The sequence below is a fragment of the Haemaphysalis longicornis genome, unplaced genomic scaffold (assembly GCF_048455015.1).
Source record: "Haemaphysalis longicornis isolate Haplotype H1 unplaced genomic scaffold, Haemaphysalis longicornis Haplotype H1 scaffold_4, whole genome shotgun sequence".
Taxonomy (NCBI): domain Eukaryota; kingdom Metazoa; phylum Arthropoda; class Arachnida; order Ixodida; family Ixodidae; genus Haemaphysalis; species Haemaphysalis longicornis.
This window is the reverse complement of record NW_027526361.1, coordinates 182029334-182049579: the sequence shown is the minus strand read 5'-3', so window position 1 is coordinate 182049579 and position 20246 is coordinate 182029334. Positions and strand designations below refer to the sequence as shown.

At 48.4% G+C, this 20246-nt stretch overlaps 2 protein-coding genes across 3 annotated transcripts in view; one reads left to right on the top strand and one right to left on the bottom strand.

Moving 5' to 3' along the window:
• The window catches only part of LOC144180696 (uncharacterized), a 48114-nt gene extending 46462 nt beyond the window's left edge, over nt 1-1652 (top strand). The window contains exon 3 of the mRNA XM_077708987.1: nt 1458-1652. Coding sequence (XP_077565113.1) covers nt 1458-1652 — 195 coding nt within the window. The remainder of the gene's footprint in view (nt 1-1457) is intronic.
• Nucleotides 1653-9071: 7419 nt separating this feature from the next.
• The window catches only part of LOC144180695 (uncharacterized), a 35262-nt gene continuing 24087 nt past the window's right edge, over nt 9072-20246 (bottom strand). For both annotated transcript variants that reach the window (XM_077708985.1, XM_077708986.1), the window contains exon 3: nt 9072-10761. In XM_077708985.1, coding sequence (XP_077565111.1) covers nt 9139-10761 — 1623 coding nt within the window. In that variant the 3' untranslated portion in view covers nt 9072-9138. The remainder of the gene's footprint in view (nt 10762-20246) is intronic.

Below are 20246 nucleotides of genomic sequence, written 5' to 3'. Positions count from 1 at the left end.
TATTGCGGACGCGCCTCTTGCGGTACAGGCACGGGCCAGGCAAGCTCCGAAGGTGGGGACAAATCACCTCGCTGTTGAGCATCTCCGACGACACGGAGGACGTTCAGCCGCTGCGTACGCCTTTGCTAGTGAACGTTTCAATTATAAGTGGTGCTGGGAGGCTTATCTCACCCCTTCTGCATCCGGAAACGTAGAAGAAGTGCCGTATGACGATTCCTGAGATATCGATAGTGCCCAATCAACGATAAAATGGGATGCCGTGGATGCTGCACGGAACCGAAACCGAAACTGTCTGGAACTTCAATCTTCTACAGTGCCCAGTCATATTGCATGACTAATGCGCGTCACTGCTGTAGTTGCTGCGACAGCCGCAAACGGTGCATGGCAGTTCTTATTTTAGGCTTTATAAGTTAAATGCTGCATTATCGACAGTATAAACGATGAGACATGGGTTTATTTAAGCCAGTATATGCGTCCAAACAAGGACGGAAGTTTGAGAAATTCAGTTACGTGTCCCTTTAAGGAATTCACTGTTAATGAGCTATTCATAAAGAAATTCAAGGCCTAGCGGTTTTATGAAATGGTGGTAGCAATAAATGGCAGCAAATTTTGTTTTCTGATAGGCCTAATTATTAGGACACGGGTTTACCATGACTTTAGAAAAGATGCTTCGCAAGACGACGTTTCAGACAGCCGTTTATGTTGCCAAGTGTTTCCTTGAATACAGAACCTTTGCGGTTCCAGTTACCAAAAGATTTTCTGGCAGCCTGATGAGGTGCTAGGCTACTTTATGATTTTCTTGGATGAAACCAGCGGGAACTTAAACAAAGACGAAGGAAGTGCAACTCAAGGACAGCTGCTGGATTTTTCAAGATATCCACGGTCACTCTAAGACTGGAAGATTCCTCAAAAATAACCAGGTAGTCATCCACGTAACGGTAAACTTTAGTGGCCATACCATTCAGGTATCTCTCAAGAGAGCGATCAACTTTGGGGAGAGAAATGTCGCTTAGAATTGGAGCCACTCGCGAGCCGATGCATACGCCCGACTTCTGCGTGGTCACTACACCATCCCGGCACGACACACCGTCCGGGTGTGTTGCACTTACTTCGTCTTTGTATAATTCGCGCTGGTTTCATCCAAGCATATCTTTCCAACTGGACCAGCCTGCAGCCTTCCTTCTTTATGACGGCAACATAATATCGCAGCATTTAGTGTGCACTAGTTTTTAATATTTTCGTTCGAAATTCTCCGGTTTCAATCCACTTCGTGTTCCTAATACTTACGTTCAATCTATTGAAATATTCATCCCTCCTCTCGCAATGTCGTACATAAAACTTTTCACTTTATTGTATGGTGCAATGCCCAGCTGCGCACGCGAATTTTCTGACGACCTGAATTCTTGCGGTGCCGTTGTTGCTGACTCATAAAAATTGCGTGGTGCTGCGGCCACCAGGTTGCCGCGTACGCAGGGCCGAAGGAACTTCGAGAGCGAATGCACCACGCGTACTTCGACGACATGGGCGACGTTCCGGTTGTGGTGTTCGACGCCTACCTGGACGACTTCGGGGGGCTTTGTCCCGGTGACGGCTCCCGCATGTCGCCTCAGATTGCTGCTATCGCCGAAGGCACCCGGCGTGACTTGTTATAACCCGCGTGCAAACTTATTCTCAAACACTTATTACTTTCAGAATGCGCACTATGCGTCGAACTGCCGTGCTGTAGAATATTCTGGCTTCAGTTTTGGAATAAAGTATTTCCGAAGAAAATAGCTGTTTGTTCGCTCCTTTTTTTTAGGCATTAAAGGGGCCCAGATGGATTTCAAAGTGTTTTTGTTTGTGTCAGAAAACTACTCTATAGTTCTTGGAGAAACAAGTCCACAAATAGTAAGCATATTCGCTCACGCTTACAAAAGTTATTACCCCGACGAGACAGAACTATTTGTTGGCTCGGCGGCTTGCGATGACGACATAGTCCGACCTCGTCTGAGGCGAAGCACTCATTTCATGGTTGGCCGCCTGAAAGTCCGCGATTTTTGACGGCGGCGGTCGTTGGTTTACAGCGTCGTCGTTACCATGGTTACTTCAGCGAGTGGGTTGCGCATGAGACGACGACGCCCTTTTTTTTGAAGCTACCTTTTCAGTCTTTACGGACTTTGAGCAGGAGGTACTGGTGATTGCGGAAGTCCACCTTCCATGCGGGAGAGTTTCCGTGAACGGTAACTTATTTTTACCGTCGCTACATAACGATACAGCGGCTAGAAGTTCTAGCAACTGTAACAGCGAGCTCCCTGCGCGGGCGAAATGTACGCTCGCGTCTCGATTAGATTACCGTAAAGTTCCCAGAGAACGCCCTTCCCCGAAACATCGCCCACCTCCTTTTACGGGTGAGATATTCAATTTATTGAAAGACGCGCACACGCCTTAAAATCGATGGCTTTAGCGCCGATGAGTGCACAAAACAAACCCGAATCATCTCTTCATGTGTAAATGCGGTCATTTATTCCCGCGCTTGACCCGGAAGTTCGCCAGTCTCGAATTTTTTCTTGACATCTCCGCAGTTTTGGTTGGCGGTGCGGCCACCTTTTCGTAGCTTTTCGCGCCTGACCTGAAAGGTCGCCCATCTCGTATTTTTCATTTGATATCACTGTATTTAAATTTGGGTGGGCGTTCTTCCGGAACTTTACGGCACAGCAAATGCGCTGCGGTCGTCACTTCATGCAAGAAATCTTAGTTGATGTTGTTTACTGCATTCTTGCTAAATGATGATCAGGGGCACGATATTTTTTTCAGAATGAGCGAGCAAAATCTCCGCCCCTACTCCAGCCTCCCACGCTTCCAATGGTTCAGATGCCTTTATGAACTAGCATAGCTCTTTTATGCTTTTAAAATCGTGTTGGGCAAGGTAATATAGGTAACTGCGGAATCATTACAATATATCTTACTCATTTTATATCGAAATATTTCGCGGAGGCGTGAATTCTTGTTAATGCAATACTTGGTCCTAATTGTTCCCACTAGATGGCGGCGTCAACGTCATGTTTTCTATTTTTTAAGCTCTACAGCAGAAGTATACGGCTCTTAAAAGAAAATTATTGTATTGTAAAAGTTCAATCTGAAACGTCCAAGATTCCAGCTATTTCAAGCGTAAGCAAACAGCTCTGGGCCACTCTGGACAACAAACTTTTGTGTCATTTGCTTTGAGACAAATTCGCCAGATGTCGCTACTTGGCAGAGCCCGGAATGCAGAAACCGCAGAGTGCAATCCTTTCGTTTGCAGCGGCAAACGGCTACCTTTGCTTCATTTAACACGGTAAACGGTAAAGCGCGCTAAGGACACTAGGCAACAGGTTCATTCAGAAGGCCGGTGTAGCAAACCACACTTTCCTGCGATCATGACTTGATGGGAAGCATGCATGAAATGAAACTCTTTGGCAGAAGTTGTCGTTACGGGATGCGCATGCTCTTCCCCTTGTCGCGACCGGCGCAGAGAATCAGCTGCGACAGCGTTTGGGCTTGAACTGATTTATTCAGCCCGCGTGAGCGCACTTGAGCGTGCGCCTCGGGATCACGAGCAGTGCCCGGCGTCGTCCAAGCGCTGCGTGCAGAGCTCCGCGTCCGTCGTCGGCGCGGCGCTCCCTTGGCGCGCCGTTCGTTACCACCTCATAACTAAAACAACGTCGAGGCTACGCTCGAAACAGAGATGGTGCAAAGAATCCTTTACGGTGCAGCGTCCAAGAAAGCAAATGCAAAGAAAACTGATGATACTCTTACACCAGACAGAGCGCTGAGCGATCACGCTGCAAGCGTCGTTGCTCCTGCGCTCACTGTATCCTTCCGCCGAGAACGGATGAGCGTCAAGCCCGGTTTGGCCCGGTGTGAAAGTGCTTTACACTCCGGTATAAAACAAATATGTGCGACTGTGTAAACGCACGCACAAACAAAAGATGGTTTTTGTAGCTTTCTGATGTTTTTACGCTCGTAAAAAAAATGAATAAATCAAGAGCGCACTAACACGTCACGATTAGTTCAAGAAATAGCCGTTGTGCTCCGATACCATCGACCCCCCCCCCCCCCCCCCCCCAAAAAAAAAAAAAAAACCCATCTCAGGGGCCCTTTAAGCGTGATTGTTTTACAGATGTGTATTCGGCCAGGGTAGTTGTATTTGTTGGGTTGCCGCACTGTTCCCACCGCTGAGTTAGCAGGCAGCCTGTTGCCAAGGTAAGCGCAATTTCAGTATTAGAAAATTGTGCACAGGAGACCTTCTAGACTGCGGCCGATACCCACGGATACTCAACGAACGGAAGTGTGATGCAGGCCAAATCTGCCCAAGAAAACTTTTTTTTTTCTGCCTGGCGAAGAAACTTCTAGGCTGCAAGTGCCATGACAGCCGGGTGCAGAAACGGAAAGCGGCCTAGCATGAAACACCTTCTTGTGTAAAGAGGAACTTTACCATATCTTTCATCTCTGTATCTGCCTAATTTAATGCAATTACTGTCATGAGCCTGATTCAGAAGAATTCTTTCTTCTCAATCAGGCGTTTGTATAAGCACCGACGTGACCTAAGAAAATACCAACACGGTTATGTAACATTTCGGGAGCAATGGCAGGACGCAACAGCCACGAAATTCGGAAAAAAAAGATTGGCAAAATGTTGGTTCCGGCGAATCGAATAACTTTGACGAATAAAATTTGGAGTACAGCTCATAAAGGCCGCTTCGCTTAATGCGAGGCGGCCTTTGCGACCTCTGCTTTAAAGTCAGAAAGCCAGGAAAGCATATAAGCGTGTTTCGAAGAGAGTGGTGCCTAGAAAGTGCACGTAGAGTTTCAAGGGTTTGTTGCCCTCCCCCCGTCCCCCTTGTATATGCGTTGATCTAAAACTACATGCCTATTCAATGTCTCCCTCCACCCCCATCTCCACAACCGAACAACGTTCAGTTTTAGCGACAGAGAACAACAATGCGTTCAACAGGGATGCAGATAAAAATAGTGCTAGTTTTGGTCAAAATATATATCTATATGCTACAGCACTCTTTATTTGTACTACATTGAAAAACGAGCGCTCCCATCGTACAAAGTGCATGGCATTTGGAGAGAACGCATAGGAGAAATATTTAAAGCGCACGGGAAGCGAGCGCCGACAGACTGTGACCTATTCAAGAACAACGCAAGGTTCTCCTACGATAGTAATTCCTGCGGAGCTAGTTCCTCCAGACCAAAACCTCGAAGGAACAGTTATAGTGGCGTGCATAGTCGACCAGGGGCGGAGCCAGTGGGTGGGAAGCGGGGGGGCGGTGTCAGAACACCTCCCAATATTTCCTGAGCGGTGCACCACCTACTCCAACCCCCTACTTCCGGTCTCTTTTTCGTTACACATGCTATGCCGCCTCCATATATTGAAATAAAAAAAAACGAAAATAAAAAAAATACTTGGTTTCTTGCCAGAAATGGTTCTTCCTCTGAAATACCGATGGCATCACTAAGTTGGTGCTATCGTTGCATGTCGGTTTGCATATAGTGAACTAATGATGCGTGTATACCATGATGCATTTCCGCAAAACACTCTCATTTACCTACGGAAGCGTTGGGACACAGACAGCTAGTAACAACGCCTCCGGGGGAGCAATTCTCTAATAAAGGGTCACCATTTTAAAACGACGACCTCTCGTTTTAGAGAATTGATCCCCAGATCATCATCGCATGGGGTACCTTAGTGGGCAGCACTTATCCACCCGCAACTGCGGTTTGACGGCATTGCCGGCCTCGTCACCGAGCAAGCGAAGGAGACACCGAAGACAGAAGGAAAATGGAGGAGGAAAGTGTGGCCAAAGTGTGAGGGGGAGGGCGGTACGCCGAGACCGCGCGAGAAATTCTATCCGTAGGCGACGCGATACGAGATAATAGACAACAAAGAGGCCACGGAAGATGGGCCCGCAGGAAAGCGAAGGATGAAAGTATGGCGAAAGTGTGCGAGGGAGGACAGTATGCCGACGCCGCGCCACAGAAGTCCAGTACCCGCTACGTGCTGTACGTACACCCACGATCAAAAGTTTGCGCACCAGCAATTTTGGGTTTTTTCTCTACCGCGCGGCAGCCCGGGGCACTACGTACCGTATTTTTTATTACTTCAGTAACTACAGGATATTTCACATGTACACGGCAGTTTGTTGGGTTGCTACTGGAAGAGAAATAACCTAAAATTTCTATTTTCCTGGTCCGTAAACTTTTGATCGTAGCTGTACATCGGCCCGTCGTCCTTTTCTTCGTTACGTGGCTGATCCGAACCCCGCGACATTTGCTCGAGAGCTTCAACAACAATTCGCAACAACATGCTCGGCGGCGGCGACGCGCAGCAAGATAACGGCTGTGTAGCGCGCCGCCGTGCTCTCGCCGATCATGTGATCACTTCCCGAGACGCATAAGCTATGCGCCGTGACCGAGACGACTGCAGTTAGCGTTACACGCAAATTTCGCATTAGGGGGTATCGCAATCAGCAGCCAGTTTTTGTACCTTTGCTCAGCATTATGCGGTGCCATTTCATTGCAGTATTTAGATGTGCCTTCAATCTCGGGCTTGTAGTGTGAGTGTGTAGGCCCGTACGTTGGCGCTTAAACATGAGCTCAGAAAAAGGAGCCAAGTTGATACTAGACAATTGTTTTCCGGAAAAGGATTATTACAATTATTTTATTATTAACAGCTAATTAGTGGACCCCGAAAATATCTGCGCTGTAGTAGATATTTTGCGGTACAAACACCGCGGCCTGGACCATTTTTCTTCGAGCGCCGTCGTTTTCAGAAATATCAAATCAGCTTGGGATAGCGATAGTTAGCAAAATTAAATTAATGTCAGCCAAAAGCTAGTCAAAATCGATACTTAGGTGTCGCCTTCCGGTATGAGTAACAAACAATTAGTACAAGTCCCGCACTTCTGGCGCGATGCAGAACGTTAAACGCGTTGATGTGGTGCGCCCCGTCCATAAACCGGATACCAAACCACGCCCCTTTACAGAAATAAAACGTAGAAGTTCGCAATTAAGAAAACGTTTTACACTGAAAACCAAAAGCCTGACAAGTTTAGTTGATGGGAAAAACTGCAGGCCTATTTTACGGCGGCGGCTCGCTCGTGAGCAAAGGCTGCTCGAACATAGATTCATACGCCCTCTTTCTGACGAATCTTAGTGAGATGCCACTGACTCACCTGGGGTTTTTACACACTCGCCCAGTGACGTGCCTCACCACAGTGGCCAATGATTTCGTGCTAAGGCAACACGCAAACCTCCGACTTTACTGATGCCGGCAAAAGCAAGCTGAAATTAGAGTGCATTCGGGTTTCTAAAGAAATTCTTGCTTAGATTGACAATTGATGTCTATTTTGCGATAGGCAGAAAGTGATGGTTGCACTGGCAACACTTGCAGAGCAAACAATGTTATTCTGTAATTTGAGACGACAAACTGGGGAGGCCCTGACATCACTCTCGGTAATTCGAGCCCACCGCGATTTTTTTTTTTACTTTCCTACGCTACTCCACGTACCCTTTTGGTACCGATTTCGTCCCGACAGCTGCTGATAATTTTGCATTCACGGCGCGTGAACCCTGCACTTTCTTATATAAATACGCCGAAAAAAAAAACGGACGCGTATCTGCTCCTTTTGTTGCAAATGTCGACGAAAGACGATAGTCGACAGGCGCCCGTGCCAAGGAAATGCCTTCCATCTCTTTCCCGCTCACCTCTCATGCTGTTCCTTTCCCGTCTCGTTCCTCCCAAGACAACCCGATAGAAATTTGCTCGAGTCCATCTAAATTTGCCGCGTTCCGCTGCTCCAAGTCTGGTGCCTCGATTCCAGCGCTGTCATATAGCGGAGAAGCGCGTGATTCAAGGCAGCCTATATACTACAACGTTTATACAACCACGTTGGCCTGCTCCACGTGCATTCCAAGCGGAAAGTCGTATACCTACCTATTGGAACCTTTCGTTACTGTTGCCCTTTGGTTTCTTAAATTTCCGCCAGAACCTATAGTGGCGCGGGCAACAACAGACGAATATTTTCTGCACTTTATGTAGTATTTCATTTGCTATCGGAAAAATCAATGTTTCATAATTTTTAAATAAAGGAACATTGCAAATATCAGTTATGTATTGATTTTCTGCCTCACTTATGCGTAATGTTTTGTTCTTGTTCAAAAATGTCGACAAGTATGAAGATTTGGACGTTTTAATTTGGGTGTGGGTACACAGGAATAATGCGCAGATTCATATTCACTTTGTCCGGGTGGCTGAATCTAGTCAAAGACAGACATACAAAAAGACCAAAATTTCTGCGTTTAAGTACCACAAAAAGACCATCGTCTTTTAAAAAACCTGCGCTAATGGTGTAATGTAAAGAGTATGCAAAAACAGGTGTAATGGAAAGAGTACACATTTTCAACGACTTCATCGCTGGCCCAGTTTATAACGTTTTGATGTGTAAAAATACGTCAAATGCTGCAAAAACGCAGCGAGAAACGTTTTGTCTAGTGATCGGAAATAAAAATGCCCAGCAGAAATATAGAAATGAAATATTGTGGACTTTTCACTGTTTCTTTTCAACAAAGACAAAGATCTTGTGAGCATTTTTCATCCGTGGTTCTGCCGGAACAAGACGCTGTTGTTATTGAGGATGTTGATTACCGAGAAAACCCAGGTACTAATTCCCAGCATTTCTCTTTAGCTTTCAAAGGAATCAATTAACAGCATAACGCGCAATGTTTTATAGTTACCCACGATTGAGCACTTGCCTTTAGGTCTACTCAGGTATAGAGACACGTCATCGGAACATCGGTTGAGTTATTTGAACGCCTTCACAACTTGTCGTGTCATACCTGAAAAATGCGCTGTTAAGAAATAACAGCGAAACTACAAAATAGGACCGGCATTTCTTGAACAGCCAGGATTAAATTAAATGTGTAGATGCTCTCCCCACAACCAACGCCGGAATATTAAAAAAAAAAAGATGGCTTAGACTGTAAAGGAACACTTTATTCGGAATATTCATCCCATTGCTTATTACACATTCAGCATTCATGTTCCGTCTGCTAGTCCTATGTGCTTTTCTTTAACCAGATATACCACGCGCGCCTTGCGCGGTGCAGCGTTCATCAGCGCCATGTGGGCAAGCCGTAGTCAGGAACATACAGCTCGGAATTCGTCGGTTGGCGCACTTCTCTGAACAGGTTTGCGTAAAACCTTGCGTAGTCTTCGTCGTGCGTGTTCGGGCCGGCTGTCTCTCTCACGTCGCTAGAAACGCTGCCACTCCTGGGGGCGACTGCAGAACTTGGCGCCTGCTTTCGCTTCAAGGCATTCGGGTCGCTCTGTGGACGCCGGAAACCCGCCGGCCGCAGCACGACGTGTCGTGCCGGTTGCTGGACGCTTGAAACGCTCTTTGACGTGATTGAATCCTGCGAGCGCCTTGTCGAGTCCTCGGGGCCTTTGGGTGACTTGCTCGTAGGGGCAGTGAGCGTAGCAAGCCTTTCCCTGAGGTGAGAGGCAAGCCTAGCGCTCTTCTCACGCTTCGCAAGGCCGTGACGCCGCTGTTCCTTAAAAGCACCGTAGATCAGTTTCGTTCGGTCTATGAGGGTGTTCAAAGCAGCGATCTGCTTTGAAGTGAACAGGCGTTCGCTCGCCCGGGCAGGTGCTCGCGCACCCTGTCTTCTCGGCACCATCCAGTTCCTCCGGAGGGAATCGAACGCGTTCCTAAACCGCTCGTAGGAAGTGACGTTCCTCAGGGCTTGAATGGCACCGCTGCGCTGGACCAGAGCTGTCAAGTTTTTCATCACTGACCGACCGTGGTTAATTAAATCGGGCTGAAAAAAGCCATCCTCGTTAAGTCTAGCGATGGTTTTCAAGACTCCCGAGCTGTTGGTGACCCTGTGGAGGCCAGCGGTTATCATGTTCGAGGCTGCCAGGACTGTCAAAGGCATGGGCTGTGTTTCGGCAAGAAGCTTCTGAATCGAGGCGGTCTCTCCTTCGGTGAGGTTTCTGCCCGTGTGTACGTACGACATGATGAAATTGGCCGCCGCGCGGTCTAAAGCTTGCATTGTGCCGTTAGGTGACAACAGGTCGGACATAATCTGATTGCCTTGATCCGAAAAGGAAGTCATGTTGATCAGCTCTTGATCAGTGACGATAGTCTTGTGTTTGGCGGTTGCAGGAAATTGGCAAGGCGAGACTTTGGAAAATTCGACGCACGTCATCTTCAGCGGGTCAAAACGCTTCAGCTCTGGGCAGTCGAAAATGTGCTTGAGCGTCATCCTTTCTCCAACATTCAAGCATACGTAATACTGGCGGCACTGAGACTCAACGACGGGGAAATAGCCAAAGTTGGACGGGCAGCCGGCTTCTGTCGTTGCTTGTTCCCCTTTTCTTCCAGGGTATTTCTTTAAATTTTCGATGTAGAGGGATGACTTACCGGCTTTTGCCTTTGGGTTGTGCTTCGATGGAGTATCGGTGGTTTTAGGCTCTGTAGGTTGTATTGACGCCGGTTTTTCTTGGCCATCAGCACCGTGTTCGCATGGCCCCTTCTTCAACCAGCATAGACCCTTGTCACTGTCAAACGCTGTGCCTGGAGGGCACGCCAGGTTTCGGTGTCGCCAGCTTCCGTCTTCCATCTTCGCGCAGTGGTGGTAACGCTGACAGCGCGAGGTCACATCGGCGTGGTAGCCATCCTTGGCGTGTTCGCAGCTGAAGTCACCCGCCGGTGTTGGATCAGTTTCTGTAGTCCTCTGCAAAGACCAATACATCAAGTCTTTACAGTCATGCAACACTCCCGAAAAAAATGCTCTGTTACGAATTCTGCTGAAAAATTATATTTCACGTCCCGTCAAAAGCTTTTAAAGCCGTACAATGCAGAACAAAATGAAGCGTTTGACCAAGCGAGCGTACGATGAATCGGGCATCTTTTAACAAATGGTGCCTGTTCATCACCCTGCAGCAAGCTTAATTATATCATGGGAAGATTATGTGCCAGGACCACGTGGTCAGTCAAGCGTGACCATCCTCTCTCTTACCCCTACGCATTACCTAACTAAGCAGGTCACCTCAGTAAAAAGGCTCAACTTATTCTAGGTCAATCATGCCGAGTGTTTACCAGTGCAGAACAGTTTTCTTTATTCATACGCTGTGTCGGCAGTGTCATCCGACGTCGCTTTGAGCACTCCACTAAAGTAACGCCCGGTGGCGTTATCTTCCGTAACACAGCACCTGGCACTCCCACGTATTTTCAGACTGGCTAATCAAAAAACCCTTAACTATCCTTGACGTAACCTGTCCTGTAAATTTACCTAACCAACAGAACCGATCGTTCACCTATTTTATGTTTGTATTTAAAATGCCACAGGCACAGAGGGAGTTTGAGCGAGAGGGGTAACAATAGGAACATGCAAAACAGAGCAAGCTGCTTTAGTAAGGCACCACAGATATATAAATAGATAGAAGCTTCAATACATGCAAACGGAATACTTCATATGCACACGGCAGGTAATACACGCAAGAACAGTATAAGGCTCATTACAAACTAAATTAATGAAGAGATACAATGGTTGTGGTAGCGTTTCGCGAGAGAAGATGTAACAAAAATAAAATTTTCGGGGTAAGCAGTGAACAGGTAACACACACAAGGAAACAACTGATACATGCCAAAAACTTGGAGATCAATGAAAAGGGTCGCCAACAGTTAGAAATTTCTTGCCTAGTAGAACAGAAGATGACGCAGTTAATTATACTTGGCACTCTGAAAGACGCTCGTGTGCGAGATAACGAAAATTTTAAAGAGAAGCTTTAGTGTCCTCACTGACGTCGTTGTACGCTAATACGCCCTGCAGAAAAGCCAACTTTCTCTGGCGATGATGATGAATGATCGTGGGTGAAGTGAAAGAAAAAACGCTTCCCGTTTCCGGAATCGAACATGAGTCCCTCGCGTTATGAAGCCGGCGTCTGTCCGATTGCTCACTTTCGACATGGTCGAAGCGGTTTAGAAACCTCAGACGACGACCAAGAACCCGCAACAAGAAGAACGGCATTGCTCTGCGTGCCGTAAGGCTGTTAGCCACAAGTCGTTAGGCCTAACTTCACATTTCGAGGTTTAGGCCATGAGGCCCACGTACGATGTTGGGGTTTAACACCTCAAAACGGCACCCGCTCAAAACACTGCTCACTGAATGCCAAGCAGCAGGTACCGATCCGCGCCGTACACCCCCAAACTCAAAAGTTAGGCCTACGGAGTGCACACCGGAGAGTTGCTGTGAGTATCCTAAAAAAGTGGTTCGTACAGGTGCCGCCAGAAGTAACTGGAGCACGGGAGCTGTGGCCGAAACGCATAGGCGAGCCGTGTAGCTACACCGGCGGTAAAATAAAGGATCCAGAACACGCATGCGCGCCTGCCGATGGTGACAGCCCGTCTATACTTATCAACCCATTTCTTTTATAAGGCGGCTTCGAGCATTATGGCGCTGATAGCTGAGGCGGTATCTGGCAGCGTTGCTCCCACACTTTCAGCCCACGCAAGCTGCTGGAGAAACGTCGCAATCCCAGGGATCTGAAGTGACAATTTTTCTTTACTAATATTTTTAGAAGGGTCTGCTATCAGCGCCATCACCGAGACCGGTATGCTGCGAATAATGCTCGCAGCCGCGTGAAAAAAGGGGGTTTGAAAAGTATAGATGGGCTATCACCATCGGCAAGCGCGCATGCGTGTTCTGCTCCTTTAGTTTGCCGGCGGCGCAGCTACACGGCGGCGGCCGTGGAAAACGCACAGACATACGCAGTTTAGATGAGGGGAGTGAGGCGGCGTGTCCCACTGCGATATGTTGCCCTGTCCTCGCTCGCCTGCTTGCCTTGTCTCCATGCCGCCAGAGCGCTGAAAACAATTGTTAGCGATGCGGCGCGAGATAGTATCTGCGGTGACTGTGTGCTCGGCTCACACGAGGGCCTGCTACCCGTGTGTGCTGGCGTCACATTGCCGATATACCTTTGCATGTGGAAGGCAGTAACTTGGTCAAATAACGATGGACACCTGGATCACGCACAAACCATGCTCAGTAATGCCCGCTCCGCAGAGTTCTACAAGCAGTGAGGTGCCTGCCAAAAAAAACAAAAAAAAATCCGGCAGCCAAAATTGATGTGCAAGGGCAACTGTCCTATACAATGGTGGGACCTGCATATCTTCTTAATTTTTATGAATGTTAGAATTCTGCCAGCGATTTTCCCAGTCCACACAATGCTTGCAGTTAATGTATATAATTGGAGACCAATTCTGGTGGTATAGCTATGTGCTACAAGCACTGAATCCGCCAAGTGACTCAGCCATGACTCCGTCGAACAAAGGCGCATTCTTGTTGGCGGCCAGCTCACTGTTCGATTCCAGAGCCGCTGCACCACGAACGCAAAACAATCCAGTGCAATCAGAAGTTAGGCGGCATGCATTTATTTTTGTCTCCATTTATGTGCGCTGTTTTTCTTCAAGAAAGCATGATGAGCTCAACAGTATGCCTTGCGAGAGCGTGCACGCGTTTCCCGCGCAAGCACTGGCCGCAGACACAACCCATTACGCGCCGCATTGCTCTCAACGCGACCAACACCCCCAGCTGCAGCGGCGGTAGTACTTCCAGCGCTTGCAGTGCTTGCAGCGCTCTTGCGGCATGGCGACAAGGCAAGCATGCGACTGAGGAGAGGGCAACATATCGGACACGCAGCGTCGCTCCCGTCATCTCAACTGCGCATGTCCGTGCGTTTTCTACGACCGCTGCCAGGTGACGGCACCAGTGTCTTCGGCCGTGCGCTCCGCGGTTCCTATTTGAATTGTCCATGACTGTACCTTCGGAGCGGCACGTGCGCGAAGCTTGGAACTGACCAACCAAAGAATCCCTCACAAAAAAGCTTCGAGTTCAACCATCGTCGTCCTTAGACGGAAGGATGCATGATTTTCTCGATTACTTTCGGAAGTAACGCTATCAGGAAGGCTATTTCTACAAGCCAATGGTCATAAAGTTAAACGCTTGTGTGGAACCATACATGCACGAAAAACGTATTGGTTATGGAATCTCCTTGACATGTTTGAGGCTATTTTAATAGGCAATGCGGAACACGTTATGTTGTAGACGGTTTTCAGATCTGATCTCGGCCATGTTGTAAGACGTGATATTCGCCATAGCTGGCATTCTAGAACCCGTTTCTCCTCGTGGCCTTCGCTCGTGCCCGCGCATGCGCGTCGGTGAGCACCGGTTCGACGGGATGGCAAGTTTAACTATTTCTTTCGAGCGTTGCTGTGAATGGGGACCTGGCATCCGACTAGGTAGTGTGTGCCAACTTTCAAAAGTTACTTACTCATGAAAAGTCGCGTATAAAGATTGTTTGAGCGCCCTCTTGATTGACTTCTGTCGCCTAGTTTTCTAGAGAAGTCGCCCACATTAAAGTGACTGAGGTACGGCTTCAATTTTTTTAGATGCAGAGCATCTGATTCACTCGCCTTGTCCCTCCGGCGTCGTCGTCGTTGTCGTCGTCGTCGGCGTTGTCCACCCCTCCCCCATTCTCCTCGCCGCGCCAGCTGCGCTCTCCGCCGCTCACCCCCTCTCCTCTCGGATAGCGAACACTCTCTCGCAAGGGGCATTGGATTGGATTCGATTAGATTGGCTTGGCTTGGCTTGGATTAGATTCGATTGGAATTGGATTGGATCGGATTAAAGTGGATTGTGTTGGATTGTGTTGCGTCATAGCCCGCGGCAGACGCGCTGGGACCGGCGCATGTGCAGTACTCTCTCTTCCGCGGTTTCCTCTCCTTCGGGCGCGCTGCGCATATAACCGGTGTGCCGTTCTCCGGCGAAGCAACATCCACGCTTGGCTCAAACACCTAGAGTCCACGCCACTTTACAAGTACGCCAACGTCGTCATCGACTGGGACCGGCTTACGCAGTCCCCTCAACGTTATGCTCGCTATAAAACGCGGTCCCTTCGCCGCTCCGCCTATGCGTCGCATCTACTCAGGGGTTCCCGCGAGGGGAGGTGGGAGTTTTAAAGACGATAGTCTTTCTTGGGCTACTTAAACCCAGAAATTTTGGTCTGTCTGTATGTCTGTATGTCTGTCTGTCTGTCCGTCTGTCTGTCTGTGACCCGATTCAGCCACCCGGCCAAAGCAAAACAATGCCTGCGCAATAGTCTTATATAGTCACAGCTAAATCCACCCGTCTATGTCCGGTGTAACGTTCAAACTTGTCAACATTGTTGAAGAAGAACAAGACATAACGCAAATATGAGACAACAAATCAATACATAAGTGATATTTGTGGTGTTCCTTTATAAAAAAATCAAACATGCTTGTATTTGCGAAATTAAATACTTTATCAACTGCAGAAAAATAATTCACTCCGCCGTCGCCTGCTGTCGCCCGCGCCACTATAGCTTCTGGCGCCATTTTAAGAAATCAACCGGCAACACTTACGCAAGGTTCCACTAGATAGGTTCCACGTTCTGCTTGCAACGCACGTGGAGTAGGAAACGCGGTTCTATAAACGCTGAAGTAGGGCGTCTCGATTAACGCGCGTCTTCGCCGTACGACAGCGTTCGCATCGAGACACCCGGTTTGGAGCAGTGGAACGCGGGAAATTTAAAATGATTTAAGCAAACCTTTGGCGTCTTTACCTTGGGAGGAGCGCGACGCAAGAGGAACAACATGAGATGTGAGCGGGAAAGCGAAGGCAGGCATTTACTTCGCAAAAGCCGATAAAGACTATCGCCTTTTGACGGCATTTGCAACGAAAGGAGCAGATACGCGGCCAATTTTTTTATCTTTCACGTATTTTGTTACAAATTCTATGCCGAACGGGTCTGATCTCATGGAATGCGACACCACTGCGTCTGAAATATTTCCAGCATACGCCAAAATAGTAGGCTCTGGGCGCCCGATTTTAGGAATATCAGAGGCAGTAATAGCCCCGCTGAGGCGTGGAGGTCGTATGTTTCCCGTGACCGCTTCATGTTTCGAAGTGTGATGAAAGAGCTGCTCCACTGCGTTTTATTTACCAGCTGGCTTCGCGGACAGTCTCGAATACTATCTGCTCCACGTTATCAGCTGCCGCCTGTTCGGTGTGCGGTAACTTGCGGCTATACAGGGTGATCAAAGTTAAGTCGGTAGTTTTTTTTTAATTAAGCGTTCAGATTTACATGAATACCACCTCTACAGTGAGGTTCTGTCCCCAGTGGGACACAGAATGACGTAGTAATTATTGATGTCGGTGCCCTAATTAACTAACATTTATTAATTAACTTTTTAGCGGCTGCAGTAAGCAGGCGTGTTTGTATTGAAAAGTTGGACGCAATCGTGTTTCCACGCAGTTTCGTTTATCAGAATTCCTCTACCGCATCCGAGAGAGAGAGAGAAAATTCTTTAATGAGACCGAAGAGGTCAGCCCTGCAAAATGCTGGGCTTGCTACTTCAGATGGTTGGTGAACATGTGATAAGGGTTCTATGCTTAGATGAATAATACAAATAAGAAAAAGAAAAAAAACGAAAGAAACTTCACCAGACAGTCACATGAACACACATAAAAAAAAAAACTCCCACCTCCCCTCGCGGGAACCCATGTGTAGATGCGACGCATAGGCGGAGCGGGGAAGGGACCGCGTTTTATAGCGCGCATAACGTTGAGGGGACTGCGTAAGCCGGTCCCAGTCGATGACGACGTTGGCGTACTTGTAAAGCGGCGCGGACTCTCAGGGTTTGAGCCAAGCGTGGATGTTGCTTCGCCGGAGAACGGCACACCGGTTATATGCGCAGCGCGCCCGAAGGAGAGGAAACCGCGGAAGAGAGAGTACTGCACATGCGCTGGCCCCAGCGCGTCTGCCGCGGCAATGACGCAACGTGCCGCGGCTATGACGCAACACAATCCAACACAATCCACTTTAATCCAATCCAAATCCAATACAATCCAATCCAAGCCAAGCCAATCCAATCCAATCGAATGCCCCTCGCGAGAGAGTGTTCACTATCGGAGAGGAGAGGGGGTCAGCGGCGGACAGCGCAGCTGGCGCGGCGAGGAGAATGGGGGAGGGGTGGACAACGCCGACGACGACGACGACGACGACAACGACGATGACGCCGGAGGGACAAGGCGAGTGAATCAGATGCTCTGCATCTAAAAAGTCACAGGCAGTCACAGGCTGGAGTCACGGTGTCAAGTGCCACGAGAGCGCAAGAGCTTTAAAACCCCGCACCGCCCTGTCTTCGCTGTTCCAGGGGCCGAAAAAGTCCTCCATGCTGACAGTTCTCGCCCGTAATAAACTTCGCGCTGCCGTTCGCACCGAGTTAAAACGTGGACAAACGCAGACGTACTCCGAGATATCGAACTGTGAAGTTTTATTTACATTTTCATCCATTTTCATGGTTACCCATGCAAGACAGTGAAGACCGGGGCAAAGCTCCTCCCTTCTTTTCTGTGTTTCGATAGCGGTTCCGAGCACTGCAGATTGCGATAACGCCAGCCAAGACTGAAAGGGTGCCAGTTATCACTTTTTCCTATGCGTCCACCCCGTTGTCAAACTAAGCCCCGTACACAGCAGGCACGTCACAAAAGGGGGGAGCTTTGCGCTCGTCTTCTTTGTCTTGCATGCGTAACTATGCAAATGGCAAATAAAGGAGCACTGACACAAAAATTTTATGTTACACTTTTATTGCTTTTATCGATGCTTAATTGTCTGGCGAACCTGAAACAGCACTTCAAATACTTCAGCGCGCGATAGTTAATTACATTGAACGGCCTGAAAACCGTCTGTTTAAAATTCCCGCGCTTTCATCCCGAACGGCGCATATGACAGAATCCCGGTCTGGCCTCACGGCTTTGTGCGGACGTCACCGGCGCCCACTAAAGAGGGTGTTGCGCCCGCTCGCCGCTCGTGTATGCTCGTGGGGCCGCGCGCGGGAAGGGACGTCACGAGTTTTTAACGAGCGCTGTCGCGTCACTTCTTTTGGCTTCACGGGGTGATGTCACGCTCATGTCCGTTTGCTGAGTGCCGCTCCGCTCGCTGCTCTGTCGGCGCGATAAATGAGATCCAATTGAACTACAGTCTAGTCCACTTATAACAATATCTAAGTGCCAAGGAAATCCCATCGTTATAACAGATAATTGTTATAAGCGGATTGCGAAATAAAAAGACGGAACAGAGCTCAAAACAGTTTATTCGCATGCCAGCAAGGTGGTACCACTACTAATTTGCGGAAAAGAAGCCACAGTCCATCACCTTTGATTGCCGCGTGTGAAGCTAGCGCAAATCTTTTCCAAGAGCATCTGCAGGTGCTTCACCTAGCTGAGGTAAATGTCCTTGGCGAAAACAAAGTCCCCGAGGGACTGTGTCACACATTGGGCCTCCTGCGAAGACTACCTGAGTAGGCTGCGCAACCGCGTCATTAGAGTCGTCACTGTTGCAAATTTGGTGCACAATATTACCGTATTCAATCGTTATATCCGATATCGTGGCACTGGAGCATTGTAATAAGCGGTTTATTTTACCATACAAAGGATACAAAAGTTGACGGTGCCATAGATGCTCATCGTTATATCCGATATATTGTTATAAACGGTATCGTTATAAGTGGACACGTCTGTATGTTCTTCGCGTCGTTGCCGCTCATATTTCAGCCAGGGTATTCTGTCGAGTGAAGGAAGCGAACTGTGCAGTAATATTAACGCCGAAAATTGGTGTCAGTGCTCCTTTAAACTTCGCAGTTCGATATCTCGGTGTACGAATGTCGTAGAAGAATTCTGGTAAATGAAACTTCGAGGAAACACGATTGCGTGAAACTTTTCAATAAAAACATGCCTGCTCACTGCAGTCACTAAAACATTAATTGTTAAATCGAGTTAATTAAGCCACCGACATGTAAAATTACCACGTCATTCTGTGTCCCCCTGGACGCATAACCTCACTGTAGAGGTGGTATTCATGTAAATCTAAGCGCCTAATTTTGAAAAACCTGTCGACTTAACGTTGATTACCCTGTATATAAATATACATATGCTGAAACTGCCATATGTGGCAAGGAGTTGTGTATTGAAATTCGAATATGCCATGATCGCGCTCGTGCTCATATAGCAAAATAATACTTACCGGCAAAGTGAACATAGCTTTTAAACACTCAAATCTAGTGTTCAAACGTTGTTAGCACATGAAAATGTTCTGACCTGGCAAATAATGCTGTCGACGCGAGTATTTTCTTGCATTTTTCTATTATGCAATACCGAATTGGCTCGCCAGCAAACGTGACATAATAATTTTGGTCTTCCTTACTTTTACTTTTTAAGTGCGAATGCACTTCTTAAGCGACCCTGAATCACGCGTCCACCGCCGTCCGTCCGTCCGCACCACATACCCACTTAGGGCGATTGGCCAAGAAGAGTTCCTAATTTCTTTAGCACATACCCACTTAGGGCGATTGGCCAAGAAGAATTCTTTCGCATCACCCGTGCATTCCCACTTACCCATCGACGACTGCTGCTTCGCCAGGAGCGGAAGTCGGGGCGAGTACTGCGGCGTCTACCTCGTCGGTCACGTCTACGCGAACCTCGTGTCGCACGCCGTGTCCACCTCGCCGGTCAGGGACGAGTCGCCGTACAGTGCCGTCTACACCGACGCGTACTCGGGCGACGGAATCGTGGTCGTCACCCTCTACCTCGCGCCAAACATCTCGCGCGTCGACGTCGTCGAATACGTGGACGCGGCGATGGAGAGTGTGGCCAGGCGCGTAAAGCCCTCGGACCCGGTCGTGGTTGTTGGGGACTTTAACGTGGACGTGCGAAAGGGCGGCGAGTGGTTGATGGAATACATGCTCGCCAACCACTCCATGACGTGTCTACCGCTAGAGGCTCCCACCACCATCAACGGCAGCTACATCGACCTGGCCTTTGCGAGGAACTGTCTGATACGCGCGGTCTTGCAACAACTCTTGACCGTACATTTCAGTGACCACAAGGCGGTCATAATGACCGTCAACTACAACGACAACACCAACAAGTGCTGAATAAAGAATACTGTCGTTTCACTTTACTTGCGTGTGTGTGTGATCTCCTCGAACATACACTTTAATTCACCAAGATTTCCAGAGAACGACTAACGGGGTGTGTGAATCCCCACTTGATCACGCGGGGGTGTTAAATGCAACTAACGGGCGAATGCCAACACAGTTCAACATAACTCCCCCTCATAGCATCACCCGTGCATTCGC